The sequence below is a fragment of the Opisthocomus hoazin genome, chromosome 20 (genome assembly GCF_030867145.1).
Source record: "Opisthocomus hoazin isolate bOpiHoa1 chromosome 20, bOpiHoa1.hap1, whole genome shotgun sequence".
NCBI classification, from domain to species: domain Eukaryota; kingdom Metazoa; phylum Chordata; class Aves; order Opisthocomiformes; family Opisthocomidae; genus Opisthocomus; species Opisthocomus hoazin.
The window spans coordinates 13930818-13949968 of record NC_134433.1 but is presented as its reverse complement, the minus strand read 5'-3'; the positions used below and the strand labels follow the sequence as shown (position 1 = coordinate 13949968).

The 19151-nt window shown below is 42.3% G+C and overlaps 1 protein-coding gene across 2 annotated transcripts in view; it reads right to left on the bottom strand.

The window, feature by feature from the left end:
• CLTC (clathrin heavy chain) overlaps positions 1 to 19151 on the bottom strand; it is a 33776-nt gene that overhangs the window by 13327 nt on the left and 1298 nt on the right. For both annotated transcript variants that reach the window (XM_075439852.1, XM_075439853.1), the window contains exons 2-15: positions 11410 to 11617; positions 8998 to 9266; positions 8507 to 8668; positions 7594 to 7707; positions 7005 to 7178; positions 5939 to 6136; positions 5054 to 5254; positions 4311 to 4463; positions 3912 to 4034; positions 3512 to 3649; positions 3222 to 3386; positions 2921 to 3101; positions 2147 to 2310; positions 319 to 444 (exon numbers count right to left, since the gene is read on the bottom strand). In XM_075439852.1, coding sequence (XP_075295967.1) covers positions 319 to 444; positions 2147 to 2310; positions 2921 to 3101; positions 3222 to 3386; positions 3512 to 3649; positions 3912 to 4034; positions 4311 to 4463; positions 5054 to 5254; positions 5939 to 6136; positions 7005 to 7178; positions 7594 to 7707; positions 8507 to 8668; positions 8998 to 9266; positions 11410 to 11617 — 2376 coding nt within the window. The remainder of the gene's footprint in view (positions 1 to 318; positions 445 to 2146; positions 2311 to 2920; positions 3102 to 3221; positions 3387 to 3511; positions 3650 to 3911; positions 4035 to 4310; positions 4464 to 5053; positions 5255 to 5938; positions 6137 to 7004; positions 7179 to 7593; positions 7708 to 8506; positions 8669 to 8997; positions 9267 to 11409; positions 11618 to 19151) is intronic.

Here is a 19151-nt window from a genome sequence, read left to right as displayed (position 1 = left end):
CATAAAGAAGAACTTCCTCCCCCTAAAATGCTGGATGTTAAAATTACCCTAAGAACTCCAAAGTTATTCTACTAAGCTTTCCTCCTTCAAGAGACACATTAGCAAGGGTTACCGCTCAGCCTGACTGAAGAATAAATACATGATCTGACTCGCATAATGGCTAACTTACTAGATGCCACTAATAGGTACTTAAATGTTAGTCTCAAAGTATGAGGCTGTTTGCAGCATACTTACAAACTTAATGCCTATAGTTGCATATAATACTAGAAAGACTGATCAGTGTGACTCATCAAAGCCAAGCAACAAATTGCAACTTACCTTCTGTACATAGATCTCAATATATTTTTGGAGATTATTTCTATACAAGTACAGCACCAAGTCGTGGACAAAGTCAAAGCGATCACATACAATGATGAGTGGCAACTGGTCAGTGAGTTTAGCTTCCTATAAAGAGAAGAGCTTCAGTAATTTGGTTTTGTTCTCCAGCTTAAGCAAATACAGTCACTTAAACTGTTAAACCAGCTGAATTTGGAAAGCCAAAGTTGAACTGCCAACCAAATAATGACAGCTTATTGTTCAACTCATTGTTTGCAATATGTAGCAAGTAGAAGGTACTCACACCCACTTCAGGGCCTACAGCAAGCAGCTTTCTGAAGTTTAACCCTGCTCCTTTGCACGGCAGAGTCTACAAAGTTTTCCAACACAGTACAACTATTACAAGCCTCAGCTATAGATAGCATTTTTAGTTGCCATTGGTGTTTGGTGTGCCGGATTAGCACTCTGGGATTTCAAAAGGTATTTAACCAAGACTGGATTAAGTTGCAGTTCATAATGTAAAAACTTATATATACAGAATTGACTTTCAGTACCATGTGTCTTGTGAAACCTTCTAAATGTGGATTTAGAAAACAGTAAGAATCAAGCTAGTAGCAGTACTACCTTAATTGCTAATCAGATTAGTTATCTAAAAGCGTTCCAACTTTCAGCATAAGATTACAATGATTACAGTACAGAAGCTTAGTCTATGTGACAGACAGTATTCCGGATGCGTATTTCAGATCATTTATTCTAACATGCACATCCCAGAATACAATCCTACATATAGATTACACTTAAGGACTTTACACAGGGAGGCCTGTACTGGCAGATTTACCTGGTACATGTCCTGCACATTCCAGACATGGAACAGCACAAAAAACAATAGCTTTCATCAGGAATTTGACAGCTTGATAACTTCTCTTAGGTGGCTTGATCAATCTACATACCTCACAGCTCGGTGACACCAGGTTATTTTTATAGAATTCTCATTTGAAGAGTTTTGTCATCTTCAGATATGATCAGCAAAATCTAAGACTACGGTATGTAACTGACAAACACGAAGGCAGGAAACGTTCCCAGATAAAATTTTCCCCTCCCACACTGTTTCTCAGACATTTCTAGCAGCGTTACATTTGTCAATAAGCTCAGCACTAACAACCAGCTACTGAATCTGAACTTGGAGCACATCATCATCTTCCACTCTTCAGAAACGTTTCAGGAACGCTCCGAATCCTAGCAGGAACAGACAGTCAGCATGTATTTACACTGACTGGAATATCCTAGCAGAGCTAAACTGCAGTTCACCTGGCTGAAACTTCAGTAAGCGTGTACAAGCAAGACGAGTGGGATAGATTAACCCTGAACTCTGAAAGCGTTTATGGAATTGACACTATTCATTGTTTGTTTCTGTAGTTGCTCAGTTCAAGCTGATTACACTGTACGTAAGCACTAAGTTATGAACTCATTTGGTATTATGGTTGTTCTCAACCTTCAAGTTACCCATTTCCTACTTTACAGCAGATATCTGTAACAAGTTCTAGATGAGATGGTGCTATTATTACAGTTTAAGAGTTCAAGCCAGGCTAACCTCACCAACAGCAGCGAGGAAATGATCTGCAGAGTCTCCATTTTTTAGCCATTGTTCCAGGCTCAGACTCTATTAGGAGGTACCGCCACCATGCAGTTTAAGAGGACAGATGTATCCTTAAGTGCAAAGGTTAAGATTCATCTGTATTTTCAGAGAGCTGCCTCATTTCACTGGTGACACACGCCATGTTTTATCAGAACCGCAGACAGGCCAGACAGTCCAGCGCCATCCAAACATTACCTTGAGGAAGTTTTTAACACGTTCTGGATCATAGCAGTTACTTTCCCTGCAGATTCTTTCCACTTCTTTAATTTGTCCTGTCTTGCATGCAGCTTGAATATACTTGAAGTGCACATCTGGGTCCTGGCTGAAGTTTACAATAGAGCCCAGGAAATAAAACAAACCTCGAGGGAAATAGTCAACACGTTATTCCGCTAAAGCACTCGAGCTGGATCAATATTAGCTTTTAGGCAAGCCTTCCAAGCTATGATTAGATGAAAATTTGCATCTGAATACTGCAGAAGTTTAAAAAGACCTTTAAAAAAAGATTCAAGCATTGCAATTGTTTTACAAAGACCAGACTATCCTAGCTGAGTTAAGCCTGCTGTTGCTCCCCACGTATTACATAACTAGCCTGTCATATGCAACTTTGATAACTACTCATGTATTGCCATAGGTCAGCTTTGTTAAAACATCCAGTATGTGCCTTCCATACACCCCCTACACAGGAGCAAGGAAAAAAGCCAGCAGCTTCTTCAGTTAATTTCTTGGGTGGGCTACAGCTTCAAGCTTTTTGGTAGCATTTCAGAAAACTGAAGTATGCAACACAATGTTGGCCCCCTCCCTTAATGGGGGAACTTTAAGGTTTAGGTCAGGTTTCGAGACAGCTTTGAGGCCTAAGTACTTAAGCTCAATATGGCTTCCTAGATTTCAGCAGAGAGACAGTCCTTCACATACAACATATGATGAGGTGAGCACTAGCTCCTTTTGCTAGAGGCAAAAGCATGAACTTACCTTCAAAGCTCTTGAAGGACTCAAACAGCTCAATAAGAGACTGTGTTGACAGTTGTTCATGGTATTTTGAAGCTACCTGGACACAGATCTGCAGGTTCTGACGAATGTTAGCAGACAACATAGCACGCAGACACTCCAGAGAGTCTTCTACTGACAAGGAACCAAAATAATTCACTAACCACTGCAAAGACACATAAGCCATTTTAGAGCCAAGTAGAACACGCTACACGCTGAAGTCAAATGTTGAAAGCAATCATTAACGGCCTGGCTCTTGCTAGATTCAGGATATTTGATCTCATACCTCAGGATTGAGAAGGTGAGTGTGAACTACCGCACGCTTGATGTCATACAAGTCTGTGAAGTGTTCAAGTGCTCTCTGTAGCAACCCAGCTTTCTCACAGAGCTGAGCTATGTGAGCCCGGTCATAATGAGTAAACATTTGGTTTCCCAGGATAGCATCTGCAACCTAGAAGGAACATTGAAAAGTTTCATTTGGTTCGTAACACCATCACTGGCATTTGATATAGACCACAATGCAGTGGCTAGGTTAGCTACAGACAAGCTTGCTCCAATGTAACTCTGAAAGCATACCTGAGGTGCATGCATGAGGTTCATCTCAAGTAAACGTGTTTGCAGGGGACCTTCTGAGGGACGATTATTCTTCAGTGCATCCAGCAAGAAGGCTGTGCATTGCTGGATTAAATTGTATTCCATAAAGACATCCACAATCTGAAAAAAAAAGTTAGGCTTCCAGTTACAAGCTAAAAGCATATTAAAACAAAGTAGTATCAAGTGCAGCTTCCAAAGCTAAACCATTTAGCCTGGCACTGCACCAAGCCATCGTCCAGCGTTCTCAAAACTAGGCAAGAAACAACATTGTTCCGGTAAGGTAAATCCAAACTCGTAGTTCAAAATCTTTCTCTGACAGCTTCTTTCACCAATTTAAGGCCTCGAAGTTAACATTTTGTAGCAATAAAATTAAATTATTTACTTGTGTTATGTCTGCAAGAGGCTCTTCATCTTGAACAAGCATTTGTGCAAACTGCTGTCCTTGATCAGGGCTGATTCTCATTACATTCCTCAGCAAAAAAATCCAGTCTGGAGTATATCCAACCTGAAGAGATAACAAGAAGTAATAACTCAGCAAGTGCAAACGCCTTGTTAAATACAGAGCTCAGTAAAAGCTACTGTCAGTAGCTTACACAACCCAGTCAGGATTTCCTCATTTGGAAAAGGCTACATAGGGAAGCATGAAGGGATACGTGTGTGAAGTCTAGCAGTAATTATTCATAACAAAACCTTAGGCCAAAGCAGGTACTACACAGGCTCTCAGATTCCCCCACAATTACTTTAAATACAGGACAGATATGGCAATTTAACTTCCTCTCACCTTCTTAGCATACAAAACAATCTTCTGGACTTGTCCTGTTTCAGCAAAACACTGGATGACTTTGTTTGGAACGTTGGCTCTCAGATAGACACTAAGCGCTAGTGTAGGATCTACAGATTTCACAAGGTCTCCCAGCTCCTCTGAGCACTCCAGCTGTTTGAAGATATAAATATAGTCAGTCCCCCCTGACAGTGCCAAGCTGAAATGCATTACTACCTTCTTCCTCATTTGTCTTCCGTTTGAACTTCTCAAAAAAAAAAAAAAAGTAAGGCCCAGCGTGATAGCATTATCAGAGTCTTTCAGCAGTGATCTAGTGGGCTCTGTTCCTTACGCTGCTCTACAGGAGCCAGAAACACATTTGTAGAGCTAAAAAGAATTAGGTGATACGTCGTACCAGCATGATTCTCCACCTAATTACAGAAATGTAACCACAGCTCAAAGCAAGTCAGTATCAAAAGAAGGTCTGGGAAAGAACAGCAGCAGCTCAGCAGCTTTCCATACCAAGTTCACCCTGCTGTGATTTCAAGCGGAGTGAGCAAAGCTCTTAAAATATTTGACCAATTCTCTCGCAGTAATATGGGCCATAGTTACAGGCAGAGTGAACACCTATTGCTTAACTGTTTGATCACACTTGCACATCCATGAGTCGCCCAGTTGAGTTTTCCTTGGAGCAGGGGGAGGAGGGAAGGCTGCCAGGCAGTTGTGCGCCTCCAGGACTCTAAAGCTATCTACCCCAAATTTACCTTATCTTCTTTTAACCATTTTTCCAAGAGTTGTTTGCGTCCCTGCTGAAGCACTGGTCGGCAGAGTTCCAGCGACTCGTACTTATTCAGCTGCCCTTGGTCAAGCAGAATGCCGAAGTATTGGAGTAAAGGAGAAGTCTGTCCCGGCTGAGCTGGAACACTCTGGAACCGGCGTATGGTATCTGGAGTACGCAGGATTCCCTGCCAGAAATAGAGATGCACTTTAGTTTTCTGTTCTGCTATTGTGGCTTGGCAAGAGTTTCTCCAGAAAGCTGAAGTTAGAAATGCTTGCTACAGCGACATTATGTTTTGCCAGCCCAGAATAAGTCAGAAGCAGTATAGTTGAACATCAGCTCTGGCATTGCTGTTGAAAAGTTTTGCAGAAGATGTGCAATGGTAGCCTACGAGACTTGTTTCAGTAGTGACAAAGATTTCAGTGCAGAGGACTGTCCTACATCATAAAGACACCCTTGTCCTTGCAAGCAAGTTCCTCTCATCTGAATTTAGTATGATCTTTGCTCTTAGTCTGTCCTTTTTGTCCTGTTTCTAGATGCAGCCCCAGCTAGAAGCTGACATTTCAGAGACTTATTTAATCACTGGAGCAGTAAAGATAAGTACGAGAAACATTAAGCCTCACAGCCATTACTTCATCATTTATTCCTCTCCCCCTCTGTGGGCTTCATGCAAGCTTTAAGATCTTCCAGCATATGATCAGTACTCTCGCCAAATAGCATACGGGTTCTTCACAGGTACGTTAAGTACTACATTAGGACAGGAGCAGTAATAAGATTCTGGTCTTGCCACTTACAAAATTCAGCGAGCTTTTCTGAAGGAAGAACCTTAAGCCAGTAGAGTTCAGTACTGTTCTGAGTATCAGTCTATTACCTTTGGGGCATTAGCTGCCACTTTTGCTGCCTCCGAATAGTTCCCTTGCGCAAACAGCGCATTGAATTTTCTGGCAAAGAGTTCCTCAGCACCTGCCAGGTTGTTGCGGACAGCCATTCGTAAAGCTAGGTCAGGATTCTGCAGCACGTTTGTGATATAGGGAATAATATTCTCTTCTTCCACACACACTGAGAGCACCTGAATAAATGATCAGGGAAAACTTTCAGTTAGTCCAAATACAAGAAGTGAGCCAAGGGCTAAGCTAACCTCTAAAAGGAAAGCCATGGCGTACACAGAAAGTTTTTTCATCCCTTGATAACTGCGGAGTCTTGCCATTTTATTTAAGAAACAGACCCCTGGTTAGAAAGAACCTCTACCTTCTAATTACTGCTTCAAGGCAGATGATTAACAGTCCGTTTAAAGGGAGGTATTTACAACGGTCAGAAACACAGGGGTATAAGTACTATCTTTTTATAACCTTTACTCAGTGTCTTAAGTAACCACTCCTAGAGGATAAACTAGGAACAAGTCTGCTCTGCATTACCCATGCTCAACAAGCAATGCCATCTGAAATCGATTCAGCCTAAAGGCATAGCTGTACAATGTTAGTAGACTGGTTTAGACTAGTTAAGTTAGATGTCTATGGAGATACAGTAGCAAATTTTCTTTGGGGCTCAGAACACTGTCAGACATCAGATGTTCTGAACAGAGTTCAAAGTTAAATATATTTAAGACTGCCATCAGCATATGCCCTGCAAGAGGATACAATCTGCCCCTAGAGAGCCATGTTCTAGTTTCACCCTCAACAGTACAACAGTGTTCAGATCCACTGACTGCCACAGCAAAACCCCCAACATCACGCAACCAGAACCTGAATTGTAGAACAAACTAGGGGTGAGACAAGCTGCACTCCTGTTCAACTATCTGATACTACCGTATTCCTCCTCCCATTATTGTGTTTCGCTAATTTCTGGAAACTTTTGGACATTGATACGAAGACTACAGTGTATCACTAAGGGCCAGTGGGATCAACTAAACAAACTGTTTCCAGGCCAAGCTTCCTTACTTGTCCCTTTCTGTTTACACCAATAATTCCAGCTGTTGCTTCGTGCTGCGCAGTAACAAATATGGTCTCTCCACTGATCCTGTTCATGTAGATACAGGTGCCAGTTTCCAGGTCATACAAGTGGATATAGCCATATTTTGTTATGAGAAACACCACATCATGCTTGTCACTGATCTGCAAAACAGGAATAGATTAATCAAATGTGGTACTGGATAAAACGAGTATGTGCTTTTAAGAGTCAGCAGATAGCTGTGCCATTCCAGGACAACTAGAACTGCTGTTGTATTTTTACTTAAAATTTGAGTACTTGAGCACTATCACAGTAAAACGATGTTTTAAGAGCTTGAAAAAGACAGTTAAATATACATGGATATTTCTTCTATAAATAAGAACATGCTGCCTTTGAACACTGCTTCAGTCTCCACCTTTACTTTAACACTACTGAAGCAGGAGCAGAGATCACAGCAGTTTAGTGCCAAGCCTCAGGTCGATACATTGACTACCTGTCTTCCAGTGCCCTGCCACAGTGTCACGTCCACCGAGAGAAGCTACAGCCTTGTTCTTGCGCTCTTGTTTGTGGCTGTCTTACCTGCATGGCAACAGGAAAGTCATTTTGTGCTTCAGGAGGGAAGAAGACATCCACTGCTTTCTTTGGAAACGGCTGATTCCCAGTCGGTGGTGTGCCAACTTCAATGATGTGCAACTGTGCAATAGATAAGATTAGTCTGTTAGCTCTTGTATTTCATTTTTGTAACAATAGATTCAACAATGAAGATATGGCAATTCTTTTGCTGCCGAGCCTTAACCCCAAGCTTATGGAAAGATAAACTTACATCAGTCTTCCTAAACATTTTCACTAGCTAAAGGCGTGGCGTACTGTATTCATGTAGCACGGACAAGGGAAACAGTGAAGCATCATCTTTAGTTACCCCTAGCTACTTAGAAATTTAAGGATTCAGTTAGGTCACTTTATACACACTCTTTCAACTTTGTTCACATTCTGCAGAGACAGTTCTGATGTTTCTCTGAATCTAGCTTTGGTTTTACTTTGTTTTAGTTGTCAAAGTAGCATAATTCCAGTGTTAGCACTAGACCACTAGTTAGCCTTGTAACATTAGTGTTTAATTTTTTTCATCCAATAATTTGGAAATACATTAAGACTGATACTGGGCATCAGCATCAAAGAAAGATTACAACAGCTTTTCTCTTAAGCTTAGCCTGTGAAGCTGAGTCACGTGTTTCAAGCAGCTAATTAGGCTGGTCATGACATGCCACTTCACTTCGTGACTCGAAGCAGACACCTGCTACGTCAGGTAGTTCCTGCTGTGGAACTCTTTATGCACTAGTCTTCATATACATTAAATATATAGCACCCAGACTGACATACAGTCCTTCACTTTTTTCCTAAAGGCAACTTTGTGTATTAAACCACTTGTTTTCCTGGAAGCAGATAACCAGGGTGAGTTATTAAATATTGCAGTATATTTAGAACCAAGTCTTACCTTACCCCCAGCTTGCCCTCTTACTGCAAAACAGAAGAGAGTGGATTCTTCAGCATTTCCTTCCATCTTGAACTGCGCAAAGCTAGCTGCATGTCCCTCAATTGGTTGTGACACTTTTCTATCTACAGAATACAGCTGCATTGCTCCCACAACACGATTTTGCTACACAAGACAGAACAAGAATAACAGGCACTCAGACAGTAATTTAAGTTAGTACTGATAAATATGTTGTCGTATTGAGTTGAAGTACCATGCCATGCTTTCTCTTACAAAGGCATCACTTAAGACTCTTAACCTTGCACTAGCTTTTATACCACTACTGTAAGATTTTCAGTTACACTTAAGTTTGTCATTTGAAGACCAAGACCAGCATTTACATTCCCAACAATGTTTTAGGAAAGAAAACAAACACATCAGTCCTGCTCCTATAGAAGGAGGAAACGAGACAAGCTCTGGGCCTTCGACAGCAGGCCTCCCTAGTGGTAAAGTACCTGTGCAGATATGCCAGTCAGCAGCAGCCACTTCTGCTTCGCATCAGTACGGTAGTTGATGATCTGGCAGCCAGCAAGACTAGAATGGCGATCAAACATTTTCACAGGTTGGGACTCCCCCTCCATACTCCAATGGTAGACTGCATTATCCGTTACAAGGGCAACAGTGTTCAGAGAGATCCACTTCCAGAAGGTGACATCATCTGTCATTGTATGAGCCTTCATTTTGCTCTTCATTTCAATGTTAAATATTTGAAGCGTTTTCCCAGCTACAAAACACAACAGTGTTAGCCAGGTTACAGTTTTGACTTGTTACGTCAAGCACTGGTTAAAAGCAGAATAGCTGCACTACAACATTAAACCCTCCTGACTTCCTTCAAGAAAATGCTGTTATATTCTGGCAGTATCTTCAGTGATCAGCCACTACTTTTAACCAGACCACAGTCCTAGGGCTAATTTTACCAATTTGCCACTACTGAGCAGTCAAACAGATGTGGAATACAACTGGGTAGGAGACAAGAGCTTCAGCTACACAAACAAGTTGTATGATACTTCACATACATCAAAACTAGGTTACAATAATGCTGAGACTCTTGAAAGTTATGAGGAGAGCTACACCAGTGTCATTAAAAACTATGTCCACATCTGTTGTAAGTATAAAACAAGCACAACATGGAACGGTCAAGTTGGCAGAGGGCTTTTGTAATTCAGACTCATTAACCAAAATCCTTAGGTTGCACTAATGGGATACACAGCTACTGGCTGCAAACCAGACTAACAGCAGCTGTGCAAGGAAAGGAATCTAGTGACCAACACAAGCTCTAGCAGAATTACATAGAATGGTGCATACATAGACCCTGAACAGCCACCTGCAGACGTTTCTACCAGTTTTTACAACCCAGTGGCATGTAAGAAAGCATTTCGTCCTGTTGAGAAGATAAGGAAGGTTCTGACCAACTTCTACTACTTTTAGGAGACAGCTATTTAAGCACATGCTAGCGTAGCCCAAGAGGAACCTCAAAGATCGCGTGAAACTAGGTGCAGGTCACAATATCTCCTTCGGTTACCAAGTGTAACTCAGCTTGATAATGTCACAGTGCCATATAGGCAAGTGCCTTCACTCACCAAGGACTAATTTAGTTTGAAGCCACCACTAGTTCAGCTAGTGAGGTAAGATGCAGAGTCAGGAGTTTCTCCAGAGCTTGGAGCAGATTGTCTAACACAGTGTCACTCAGGCTACAGGCTAGCAGTATGCTGCCATATCTAGTGCAGCTGGAGCTTTAGAGTCAAGGGAGATGGCATTCAGGTAACATGTATCCTACATGCTACGCGAGGCATATTAAGTGGCAAAAATCTACACTTAAGTTGAAAGGGTCAGTCCTGTTTATAAAAAGCTTAATATCAAGATCCTGGATTAAGTACACTTCAGGTTCTTGAGGGGATTAATTTTCTGAATCGCAAAGATTCCCTTGTTTGGGGGGTGCATGAAAAACCTCTGAATTTTAGGCTTTCAGTTGCTTAAACATCACTGTTCAGCCATGTGCACCACAGATCTGAGCCATTTTATTCTACTTTTTCTTTTCATAAGACAGGACAGGAACTAGTACAGTCAATTGACATAACTCACCATCTGCACACACAAGAAAGCATTAAAGTTGTGACAAAACAGTAACACAGTATTAAAGTCAAACTTAAGTAACATTGAGTACATATAAATCTTTCCATTAGCAACACATGTGTTTGTAGAGTGACAGTATTTAAAGCTTCTTGGGCCTCTTAGGGAAAGAGATCGACACTTCTGGAGACTCCAGAGGAATGCTTGTTCTCTGTACCGCCAGATACCAAGTTAGCTGACCTTGTGCTTTACTCACCACATAAGTCTTCCCTGCATAGTTTTACTCTTCTTATCACTGACTGATACAATAAATATGCACAAACTGGTGCGCTGGCCTCTTCCAGCAAGGCCAGACTAAGGCCTTCAGGAATATTTCCCCTCCTCCCTAGTCTTCATTTTCCTCTCTGTAACGAGAGGCTTAGTTGATAGACCTTACACCCTCAGGAGATCAGGTCTCACTTCCCTCTAACGCGATTCCAGACTTGAGACTCCAGAAGTATCTTAAAGCCTGCACTTTCCTTCCAACTTTGCTTACAGCTTCTGAGCAGGGATTCTGACTGAAGCAAAAAACTCATCCTAATGATCAGCAAACAGCAGGAAGCCTCAGCTGAAGCTTACTTGCCCAGCTACCTTCAGAAGAACTGAAAATGCATTAAACTTAAGCTCCCATTAAGCTGTGGAAAATTGGTAAGGGACCCTCCCACACAAATTGCCCGAGAGACTTGGGCGAGTCATAAACTAGTCTTACAGAAAGCTCTCCATCCACTTCAAACACTTCTTTATCAGGACTTCCATACCTTTTAATGCAATGACTTTACTGGCAGGGTTCATGATAGCACTGTCAGCTGAAATTGGTCTTCGAATAGGGTTGCTGGGGTCATTCATGTCAATGATCACCACTTGAGCCTGTTCTCCTACTTTCTCTCTTATGCAGATGAATTTGTCAGATTCCATTGTCAGAGTGCTGAACCCGATGTTCGCTGGGTTGATGCCCAGATTTTGGAGCTAGAAAAGAAAAAAGGTTTAGCATTAAGTTACTATCTCAGTATGGCGACAAACAGCTTTTGTGAAAGTTGCAAGCAATACTTGGCTTCACGTATCTTTTTGTGACAACCCACCATGCTATCCAAAAACAGCACGGCACGCCAATTCTTGCTCATCTTCAGTTAGGCCCAGTCATCTTCCTGAAGCAGCCCTGCAGCATTCACGTGCTTGGTACCTTGTCTTCAAGGTCCATTTACAGCTTACTGTTTTTAGAACTCGACTTTTGAGCCACTCACATGGTTTAAGCCACATTGAATTTGCCTGCCCCAGTAGCTGTGTTGCTGCTTCCATACTCACCCTCACCAGCTTTGCTTCCAGAGTCCTAACTTAGTCCATTGAGCTTGGCAGCTACTACTATTTCAAGCTTAGCATCATGTGAGGTGTCTGAGCTTTATCTTTATCCTGATAGAGTTAAAAAAAGCTACCTGTCTAGCAATTAGCCTAGTCCTGTCTGGCAGCAAGGCTGCACACCACGCAGGAGGCTGAGCTAACATATATGAGATGGACACTATGGAAATCAGAAACCGCTCATCCACAGCCATACTTAACACAGAAGATAACCATAAACCACCTTCTTTTCTGCTGAGCCACTGTCTGCTTCTGCAAACCTTTAAACCCGTATCTTTAAATTATATTTCCAGTATAGCATGCAACAACACACAGTTTAGCTAACACCATTGTGTTTGCAACCGGCTAGTGTATTAGAATCAATTTTGTTTCCATACTGACATTTCATTTTTAACCATGGAAATGCAGAACCGTTAGTTCACCTCACATACAGATATCCAGCGCGTGGCTGGATACACCTTAAAAATGCAAGAGCGGTTTTCTACCATTAGAGGAATTCTCATTTCTAATACTTAAGGTATTTTTCTTTCTGGGAGACTGTTTGAACTTCAAGCCCTAGGTCTCCTGAGAAGGGCTAGACCTTCAAAGCTGTTTTAGTCTTATTGTACTAGCTTGAAACAAAACACTAAGCTTTTATCAGCTGTGCTCTGTACAAGCTCTGAGGTGACCACGCCTCGGCCTCTCTGTTCCTGCCTACTTGCAGCTTCTGATAAAGAGGGTTTTTTACTACACTTCCCCTTAGCCCCAGCTTTCAGACAGCACATGCGAGGAACAAGTAAGATCTAAGCTATGGCACACCAAGTTAACACAGCAAGCTTCACAGAAGGCACTTCTACGGATGATCTGTATCACCTAGTGAATCAAGACAGCCAGATCTTGGTAGTTTAAGGTCAAGACGCAAAAGCAAGTCAGTTTTAGCTCCTTGGGTCTGCTGAAGGAGAGAATTGCTAGAAGATGATTCAGCTTTTGTGGATGGTTCTCTGGTCATTCTGCATTTAAGCTCTTTGTCCTAAAGGGCACTATTGAAAAAGAAGATTTCACCACTTGAAGCCCTTCGGTCAGGTTCAAACAATACTAAAAACACGTTCAGGCTCTTTAATGTTTAAGGACTCATTTTGCAACTAGTTTACAGAGAGTTAACACTGATCTCTTGGTAAATTTAAGGTCTACCCAGCTTTTCTTCTTCGAAAGATTGTAAGAGAGATAACACTGCAGGCAGAACAGATATAAATGTAATTCCTGAAGCTAGGCATCAAGCTAGTTACCATGGCTGACCAGCTGAAGCTGTTTTACCAGGGCAGAACACCTACATTTCCCGAGACTTAACACAGTGAAGTTTCACTCGAACACAGCTCCCTTCATCCACCTGACAATAAAGCCGGGAGACTTTCAGAAGAGAGACAAGTGATTTATCAGCTCTCCCAGCAGAAAACTGTCTTAATGCTATAGCTATTAATTAAAAAAAAAAAAAAAAAAAAAAAAAAAAAAAAAATCAAACCCTACCTCCGTGACAGGTCAGAACTCTTGTCACTCAGATTTAAGTGCATTTTTGAGGTCCAACGCCACAGAACCTGACCACACCTTCTTCAGCAACATGGATTCACTTCGAAGATTTCAGATTTAAGTTCAATCCTCCCTTTCACACCTTTATTTGGGTAGTGTTCTGTAGGCCTGGGACTGGTATTTGTACCTTGGATGGGCAGGGCTACGCGCAACCTGAGCACTCTTCTGCAGGCAGAGAAGGTTTGAAGATGTAAAAGTGTCATCTGGTAGAGCTGGAGAGACTTACTTGCACATGGCATTTCCTTTCGCTAGGGCTGCAAGCTTCACCAATGGAAAATGATTTATCAAGCACTCGATTTCCTTGTTCATTTGGTAGAGGAGGACAGTTTCAGCGTGCCAAGTACTCCACCTGGCAGTAACTCACAGCACTATACTCAAATGGACATTGTTAACAGAACAAATCGAAGAAGCAAGTCCTAGCAGATGGTGGACCTCTTAGGGAGGTCTGGACTTCATCACTGAATCAAAGTTGCTTAGATATTGCAAGACAGATTTATCTTAATCATGACACCTAGCAGACAGCAGTTTGATCATGTCTGAGGTATCCAGCCCTAATCAGTAGTGTGGTCTTTTTTAAACTTAAGACCGTTTCCAAAGGCTAGATATTTCTTTGAAAAGATTTAGATGGGCACTGGAGCTCTGAAGAAAGCTTGGAGCAGCTTTCTGATGGAGGCATGACCATTTGTGAGGTCTTTAAGTACACAAGCTCTTTCTGCTACGATTTCAGCTTTCTTTCTCAACAGCTCCGAGTGGATGAACCAAGCCCGCTCCAAGCACCAAGGCAGGAAGCTGACTCTCATCGTGACAGTCTCTGCATTTGATTACACAAGAGCATCACCAGCCAAGAGTACCGCTCGCTTTGCTCAGCTGAGAAGGCCAATGGTAACTTTTCTTGGCTGCAGTCAGACCTGATGTACAGAATTCTTGAGAGCATAGATCATTCCCGGTGCTATAGGTTATTTCCTTCCCCAAACAGGCTAAAGTTCAGATGAGTGAGGCAGGAGGGTTTATAAACCTCAAAGTAAACAGAGACTAAGATTACTATTAGGGAACATGATCAGCAGGTATTTCTTTGGAGGCTTTCATCAACATTATTCTATGTACAAACTCCTGAGTTTACACTACAACTGAAAGAGTACGAGGGTTTACGGCAGACTTTCCATCCCTTCTCCTCTTACCATAGAAAAAAAAAAACGCCGCACATTTAGGTCTGCTATCTTTCACCAATTCAGGCACAAGTTTAAAAGACAAGGGAAAAAAGAAGGAAACATAAGATACTCCTACATTATACTATAAAAACACTTCCTTGGCTTTCAAGCATATGAAAGCAGAACTTACTAGCTGTGCTTGGGCAACCAATCTACAGTTCCAGTTATACCAACATTTGCTGGAAAGTTCAGTTATACCAGTGTCCTGAAAGCATGTTGAGAAGAAAGTGTTCTGTGAAGTAGCTGCCCCATTAGAGTGGAACCATGGACCAAGTTGCCAGAGACAGCAGCAACTCAGCAGAGATGTTGCCTTGAAGGACTCGTCTAACTCATGGTTCGATACTTCAGTCAACTGCAGGCTGTACTGAGCCACCAAATTCTATGGCAACATTTATCTGAACAGGGTTGAGGGGTGAATCATTGTAACATGGTAAGTGAAAGTCTGATTAGTAAAATCGTTTTTGTATGGAAGATAATTGAAGCACCTTCTTGGTAACTTACCCAGAGAAGTTGCCATATTACATGCACATTTGACATCAAACTGAATGGCAAAACTGCTGACAAGAGCCTCTTTGTTGACCCCTTCCTGGAACATTCGCTTTCTTGTGACAGTTTGCTTAGCTGTCAAATAATTTCTCCTTGCCTACAAGGAAGGGCACGGAAGTGCTGAGCGTGCATTTCACCTCGCCTCTCATACTCAACAGGATGTAACCACTGTTCTCGCAGCCACAAGCAGCTGCTTAGTCTGTGCTCAGAGACTCTTTATCTACACGCAGCTAGAACTCACGTAGCTGGGAAATGCCAATCAACAGAAAAATTCCCAGTCTTTTGAGGCGCGCAGAGCTGCTTGACATGCAGTGAATCACGTTAGCTCTGTCGCAAAGCCACGCTTCACTAGGCTTTGATTGAACAAGGTAGGCACCAGGCTTACATTTCAACCGCTCCTTTGGTTCCATACATGAGACTCAGCAAAGCAAACTTCAGTGTCAGAAAAGATTTATATCTGTGCTGATCTGTTAGAGCTACTGACTGCAGCTCTGTAACACGAGAGTCCCACAACCAGTCAGTAGCTCCAAAGTACTTCACGTTTACCAGCACAAGGTAAGAGTTAGAGCTGGCGACAGGCTAGGAAGTTATGTTTTCAACAGATAAGAGACCTCTATAGGATTTAAAGGCTCTTCTATTTCTATATCCTTCCTATTTTCTGCCTCACCCTTGATAGGCAGAGGTAGCCATCCGGTCTCAGCAGCCACAGACGCTGCGCAACTGCTTCAGTTGCAAGCCACAGCTGAGACTGTACCTGCTGAAACTCGAGTCTGGAACTGCCATCTCTTATCTTTGGTGAAGTCACCACAGTCCCAGCACAAAGTGCTAACGAGCACCACCACCAAGACAAGCAGCCCTGTCAACTTCAGTATCTGCTCTCTGCCAAGAGAAACAGCTTATGAACTGCTTAACTAATTGTTCCTATCCAATTAGTAGACACACACACACACACTCCGCAAGCCATTTCGATTCGTCACAGCATTCTTTGTTACAGATTTTTCCCTCTATAAGAATACTCCAAGCTCACTGGTTTTAGGAATTCAGATGCACTAAGAAGCAGGGGGCAAGAACCCCACCAAAACAGTGTTAGGCACAACAGTCCTGTCTAATTCCTGACTTAAAATACCAACAAAAGACCTAACTGCTTCAAACTACTGCTGTTATAGGAGAGATTCAGTGTTTTAGGATATATTAAACTGTCTCACTGCCAGCACAATACATGGAAGCATTTTGTTGATTTGTCATTGCTTGAGTGAAGTAGTAAATGTGTAAGTTTTATCATACGATGCCTCAGCCATCCAGTTTTATTCAGTTAGCTCTTTGGCATAGCTAGGCTGATTCTGAGAGCCATCCAAGTACCACCACACTTGAACAGCACAGCTGCCATTCAGGTTGGCTCCACCAATGACCAATACATACAAGAATTCCTTTCCTAGTTCAAAAGAGTAGTTCTGTCTCAGCATCAAGGGCACAGCCTGAGCTGACAGTTTTCTGTACTGCCTAGACAAGTCTACAAAATAATTTTTAATATATTTAGGTTCAGAGGAGTATTTATTAATGCCTTCAGTCACACCAGTACAGCAGTGTGCCTAGTCCAAGTTCAGTTTTTAAGTATTTTAGAATAGTGTGGCTAAATTAATTGGCAGTTACAGTTCATCACCTCCTAACAACTAGCTCCTTCTGGTTCCTTCTCATCCACCAGGAACTCGTAGCCTCAGAAAAGCTCCATGCACCTAAGACAGCAAGCAGTTGTGTTTTACTTTCACCCCCAAGTACACTGAGGCACCAGGTCAGGGAACCCCTAAAACCTGCATACGAGCAACCAGATTTGCAATCATTCGACATACCGAACCCTGATCTCCCTCTACATGCCCACGGGACTGCTTCCTCATGGCTGCTTTCAAAAAAAAAGTAGCAGCACTATAAAGTTTTATAACGTGAGTGCGGTAGCTTTGATAGCACAGGAATCAAGTTTCTCTCACTGAAGACTCCCAAGGAAAGAGTTTCTCCACAATGTGTTGTTGACGTTCTTTTGCGGCAAGGCAGGCACCTACACTAGACTATACACAGATAACATCCTACATATTTGCGACTACTGAGATTTCAGAGCCATGTCATGGGACTCAAACAAACAACACCTGAAGCCTGACTACTATCTTGTTTTTAGACTTCACTTCGTAACTATCCAGAAAGCTTACTTAGCCCTAGTAAGCTAACTGCTTGCCCAGACTAGATCTTTAGCTCAAACTGCGGGTACAAAGCACGCGGTACTGGGTACCCAAGAGACAAGGCATTCAGGAGCACAACACTGCAGGGCTTCTGGAGCCTTTCACTCTTCATTCCCACATCACCTAGCCAAGATGCCAACAGCAGATCATGCCAGCATGCCTGGAGTACGGCAATGCAGAGTGCAACTGGGCTGAAGCTGAAGATCATACAAGCTTGGCAGTCACTTGACCATTTTCTGACCTGCAGCAGCAGATCCATGGAGAACTAGTACCATACTACACATAGTGCTGAATGCCAATCTTCCACATTAATTAAAAGCAACTTCCAAGAATAGCCTCACAAGAGCTTTCCCATTCATCTCCATCACCTGCCTTTTCATGAATAGGGCTCCAGTTGGGTACCTTGCCTTTCCTTAAGCATCAACTGCAGACTTGCAAGTGTTGCACAAGACCTGTGTTACAAGTTTCCTGGACAATGTAGGTCAGGCACAGTTCAAGAAATTGTGTTATTGAGTGCATGGGGACCTCCTATGAACCGCCTGGAATACGCCAAAGCAGCTCTGGGTAGCAAAAATTTCACAGTATCAATGTTTCTGCTCTCAAAATTTACTCCAACAGCAAGTCAGAAGTTTCAGCATGAAAACAGTGCCCCCGAGAATTCAAGTTCCTCTGAATTTTTTCAATGAAATAGAAAGAGGAAGTTCAGCAGGTACAGCAAACTGAAGTGCTGTGGGCAAGAGCCACGTGCGTGCAGGCTCAGAAGGCCGGACACACAGTCTTACAAAAGACCAGCTCCTGTGTGCAGTTGTAAAAGACACTGCTTAAGCCAGCACTCTACATTAAATAGGAACAGGTGAAAAAAGCACAAATAAAAAATAGAAATAAATAGATAAGTCAGTCTTTCATCAGAACAGCCACGTTCGACAACAGTGCTGGCCCGAAACTATCAGGACTCGTGGTGTGACAGATGAGTTTCATTACGTAAGAGTACTCATGTCATTAGAGACCTGGCAGCAGGGCACACACAAGGTTTCTATCTTAAATAATGTATCATAGACGCATTTCCACAATACTTTATTAAGAGCTGGGCTACCCAGAGGGATGAGTTTCACCTGAGCATACAGAACCTTCTCAACACCCAGTTCCAGGCTGTGGCACTACCAGGAGGGAACACGCTCAGAGCTGAAGCTCTGGCCAACTCAGGAGCTTCTCCTCTCAGCATTGCTTGCTAAAGAACAGTCCAGGGGTACACCCAAGCTACAAATTCTGGCCTGATTTTCACCTGATATTGAAGTAAAATTATCCAATGCTCAACAGTTAACTAGCTAGATAAAAACCAATCATGGCAGCATTTTTAAAAATCTAAAGATAATGCTACAGACAGTGGTAATCTACACAGCAAAATAAGTATTTTGCATTTGTTCTTTTAACAAGGTGGTTATCAATGAAATTATTTCCATTTGGGTTAGAAAAGTGTCACTACAAACCCTGCAGAACCATCACAAACCACACACAGATGCTGACACCACAGGAAAGCAGGGCTACAGACAGCCTGCTAGAAGCCAGAAGACCCTGCCTAGGTTATCGATATAACTTTTATTA